The sequence below is a fragment of the Sinocyclocheilus anshuiensis genome, unplaced genomic scaffold (assembly GCF_001515605.1).
Source record: "Sinocyclocheilus anshuiensis isolate Anshui unplaced genomic scaffold, SAMN03320099.WGS_v1.1 scaffold330, whole genome shotgun sequence".
Taxonomy (NCBI): Eukaryota; Metazoa; Chordata; class Actinopteri; order Cypriniformes; family Cyprinidae; genus Sinocyclocheilus; species Sinocyclocheilus anshuiensis.
The window spans coordinates 1395540-1399831 of record NW_015547689.1 but is presented as its reverse complement, the minus strand read 5'-3'; the positions used below and the strand labels follow the sequence as shown (position 1 = coordinate 1399831).

At 34.9% G+C, this 4292-nt stretch overlaps 1 protein-coding gene across 1 annotated transcript; it reads right to left on the bottom strand.

The window, feature by feature from the left end:
* Positions 1-517: 517 nt before the first annotated feature.
* angptl5 (angiopoietin-like 5) lies at positions 518-3549 on the bottom strand. Its single transcript, XM_016506061.1, has 9 exons — positions 3386-3549; positions 2773-2925; positions 2256-2427; positions 2012-2115; positions 1813-1906; positions 1626-1729; positions 1387-1507; positions 792-988; positions 518-523 (listed from the first exon to the last, which is right to left on the bottom strand). The coding sequence occupies exons 1-9, from the start codon at positions 3419-3421 to the stop codon at positions 518-520; spliced, it is 987 nt and encodes a 328-aa protein (XP_016361547.1). The 5' UTR covers positions 3422-3549.
* Positions 3550-4292: the final 743 nt, after the last annotated feature.

Here is a 4292-nt window from a genome sequence, read left to right as displayed (position 1 = left end):
TATAATAAAGAATATAATAAAAACATTTTTAGAAATAATTTAAAACTTATTTTTAAAATATATTATGTTTATGTGTACCATACCTTACACTTAAAAGTTATGTTTTTTTTAATGTTTTTTTTTCTTTGCCCATATCAAGGAAAGAAGGCAAAACTCTGACCGGTGCAATGTCCAAAAAAATAATAATAAAATAAAAAATAGGTGCAGGATGCCCCAGAATGTGTTCATGGTTGTGACATCATAACAATGATTTCAGAATGAAAACAGAAAGAGAAATCTTATTGACATAATACAGATTGTCAGTAGGTTTCTATACTGTGCAACTCCTAAATTAAAGGGATAGTTCACCAAAAATGAAAATTCTGTCATTAATTACTCACTCTCAAGTTGTTCCAATCCCCTAAGACGCATGCGTGTTGTGTTGACGTGAGAGCACGACTCTCACGATACAACCCATAGCAGAAGCGGTGCACTGTTTGCAAGCAAAAGAAGAGGAGCACTACTGTAATATTTGTAATCATGTCTGAAAATTTCGAAATTGAGAAGGACTTGCATTCTTTTTGCTCAGCCTTACTTATTCAAACCAGAATATACAGACGCTTCCGGTACGTAATTAATGACAGAATTGTCATTATTGGGTGAACCATCCCTTCAATCATCAGCAGGCCCAGATGGAATACTTATTTAGTCATTTGTCAGTATATATATATATATATGGAATACGTGGACATTATTTGCATTTTCCATGTTAATTTTGAAGGAATAATTAGTGTTATGGGAATGATATTTGCTATTGGCTGACCTGCACTACCAGCATATCTGCCAAGGTGTATTGCAAAGAATTTTGTTTCGTCTTCAAGCCAGAAATTGTCATATGAAGCATAGGCGGTGGTGTCATCTTGTGAGACCAGAGACACGTGCAGCTGGAAACGTGCGTTTCTCTGATTCAAAATATTGAAGATCTTTCTCAAACCCAACCAGTGTTCACCTTCAGAGACATAGATAAAGTCAATACCTGTTTATTCATATTGAAGACATTATCTGATGTAGAAGTTAAAGGGATATTTCACCCAAAAATTTACATTTTGCTATTTACCCTTCTTCATATTATTCCAAACCTGTATGAGTTGCTTTCCTCTATTGAGCACAGAGGAATATATTTTGAAGAATGTTGGTAACAGTTGCTGGTGGCCACTGACTTTTGTATTTTTTTTCCACACTATGGAAGTCACTAGCAACTGTTTGGTTACCAACATTCTTCAAAATATCTTCTTTTGTGTTCAACAGAAGAAAAACTCATTCAAGTTTGGAACAACAAGAGGGTGAGTAAATGATGACAGAATTTTAATTTTTCAGTGAACTATCCCATTAACTGATTTATTGTACCCGGTAAGTGTCCAAATCCATCCAAGTACTGTGACCACATTCGTTTGAAGTCAGTGAGACCATCCGTCCGTCTCTGTATTACTGTCCATCCGCCCTCCATGTAATCCATCTCACAGAACACCTGTTAGATTCCAGTTTAAGATGCTCAATTCATCATGTGTAAACCATGTTTGATTTGCTTTTAGAATAAAATAACTGTGGTTGGAAATTTTTAAACAAAACTAAAAGAAGGTACTTTCCTCAAAGGAAACATCTGTGTTTTCTGGCTGAATTATATAAATTCCACTAGGGATTTTTGGAGACACGGCACCTAGTGTCTCTTGGATGTCACTACAGTCTTTCCCTGTGGAATGAAAGGGAATTCACTGTGAGGATGTATAGATGATAAATATTTTGCTGAAAGTTTGACAGCATTAATCATGTCACCGTGGGACTCCATAGGCTTCACGGAAAAGATGTCACTGTTGCTTCTCTGCACATCTGAACTGAATGTGTTTACTTTGGCCATGAGCTCGATTATCTAGAAAAAGAATTCAAAAAAATATGTTTTCAAAGAATTCAAAGCAATATGTTTAAGAATGCAGAAGAGGATATGCGGTTTGGAAGTTTGGACATTTTAAAATACCTGACTTGAGAGAAATTCCAAAGCTTTCTGCTGTTCATCAATGAGATCACTGATCAACTTCCTAGTGTTTCTTGTATATGACACTATGGTATGCTGGAGGTTACCTAAGACACACAACCTGCATTAAACTCTGTGAAAACTGCAGTGGGTTTAAAAGAGTGACAGAGTAAATGTAAAGAATGTGCAAATTATTAAAGAATATCACACTGTATGCAAAAAAAAAAGAAAGAAATGAAACACCTACTGCACAAGGAATGTTTCTCATCACGCATTAGCTTTGCAGTCATTTCACATGGCATAGTGCACATGTCTTTGCCTGCGTCTCTGTGATAATGCTCTTTTTGGCCTTGGAGAGAGACATCCTCAGACTCCCTAGTCAATATAGCAGGATCATTACGATGAGTACTGCAGGTATTCTGTTACGAAAAACATAATCTACCACACATTATTACATATTCACAAGTTGCATCATACAACAAATATTAATTTGCAGTATAATTTGTAAAATATGATTAAAAATGAAAAAAAAAGATTTATTGCATTATTTGACATGAAATTGAATTATATATTTATCTTAAACAAGTGGCCTTTACCAGTTGTTATATAAGCAACATGTTGTCTTAAAGTATTTTATTGTAATAAGAATTAAATAAATGCATTCTAGCAAATATTGCAAGAATCTAAATAAACACTTTTTAAAGATTTATTAATATATTAACATTAATTACAGATGACTGAAAGGAGATGTTTACAACACTCACCACAGCTGATGATGCAAGAAGATACAAAAATAAAGTGATCCACATCATTTTGGTGTATGCAGCGGTCCCACGTGTGAAAGTGTAAGGATGTGCACCTTCCAATGAGATGGCCGTTTTCTCCAGTGTTTTCTTGTGGGCTGGACTGCCTCTTTGCTTCAGGGAAAAAAATAGTTTTTTGTTCTGACCTCAACAAAAAGTGTACAGACCAATCCTGTTTCATTCTAAAGTGCTGTTACTTTATTGCACTTCGAAAACATCCTGTATTGGCTATGAAAACCAGATGCTGAAATGTGACACTTCTTTCTGTTGAGGTGGGAATCAGCGGGACCCAGAGCAGCATACGTAAATGCATTCCTTCCAGAAACACAGTGAGAAACTGGACATGACAGACTGAAAACCCTCAGTTATATTACCTTCAAAACACTTTGATTGGTAAATATATATTTTTCTTTATAATAGGCCATTTGTTGCTTCTTCAAAGCTAATTCATGCTGCGACTCCTGGCAGAAGCCAAATAGCTAAGCCAAAGTAATGAGTTTGATTCCAAATGATTTATATGATACACTGATACAAAAGCATATGCCAAATGCATGAATGTATATGTAAATCTTACTTTACTCTTGGCATCTATGCAGAACTTCTTGGTCATAGTCACAAGGGTTTCATGCACTGTCCTTCAGTGCCCTTCAAGTAACACATCGGTTTTAGAACCATTTTAATATACAATCGATTATCAAAATTAAAACAACACAAAGAACATAATATTTTCAGGAAACTATTATCTTATATACACACACACACACACACACACACACACACACACACACACACACAGTGGAGATCAAAATTACAGAACAAACTGCAATTTCCTAAATTTCAGGGGCACAATTCTGATCTGACAGGTGGGGGGACTAAAACTGAGTGTTGGGTAATAGTCAGTTTTAGAACCATTTTAATATACAATCGATTATCAAAATTAAAACACAAAGAACATAATATTTTCAGGAAATTATTATTATTAACATATTTAAGGGAAAAAAAAAACAGTTATTGTTTTCATTTTTTTAACACATGATGTAACCTTGCATTTTAATAAATGATGTTATATAAAGTAGGGGTGCTCCGATCAAGATTTTTGAGGCCGATCGCCGATCACAGAAAACCGTATCTGCCTATACCGATCACCGATACCGATCTTTTTAAAGCCTTCTTTTTTTATCATTTATAACGATTTATAGTGATACTCCAATCAGGATTTTTAGACACTTATTCAGGGCCTGAATTTCATATTTGAAAATGGGGGGAATTCCCCTCTTAGGTGTCTCTTGTGAGAGGGGAAGCAGCTTTCACACAGGAGTCCGCTACTGATCCGTGGCTGTTTACCACAAACATTCATCCATTATTTTAATTTCAAATCCAAACATTGTCACTGAAAATGCTTTTTCAGCATTGCAATTCTTTTTTTACACAGTACAGTAATACAATCTTTCACAGACATGTTTAAACACAATAAATATAAG

What these genes read in the sequence shown, in the direction of transcription:
- angptl5 (XM_016506061.1), bottom strand. Translation starts at nt 3,421, where the DNA reads ATGACCAAGAAGTTCTGCATAGATGCCAAGAGTAAA. An exon ending in TGAGAAACATTCCTTGTGCA is followed by an intron (nt 2,116 to 2,255) that starts GTAGGTGTTTCA and finishes TGTGTGTCTTAG; the next exon opens with GTAACCTCCAGCATACCATA. An exon ending in GAAGCCTATGGAGTCCCACG is followed by an intron (nt 1,730 to 1,812) that starts GTGACATGATTA and finishes TTCATTCCACAG; the next exon opens with GGAAAGACTGTAGTGACATC.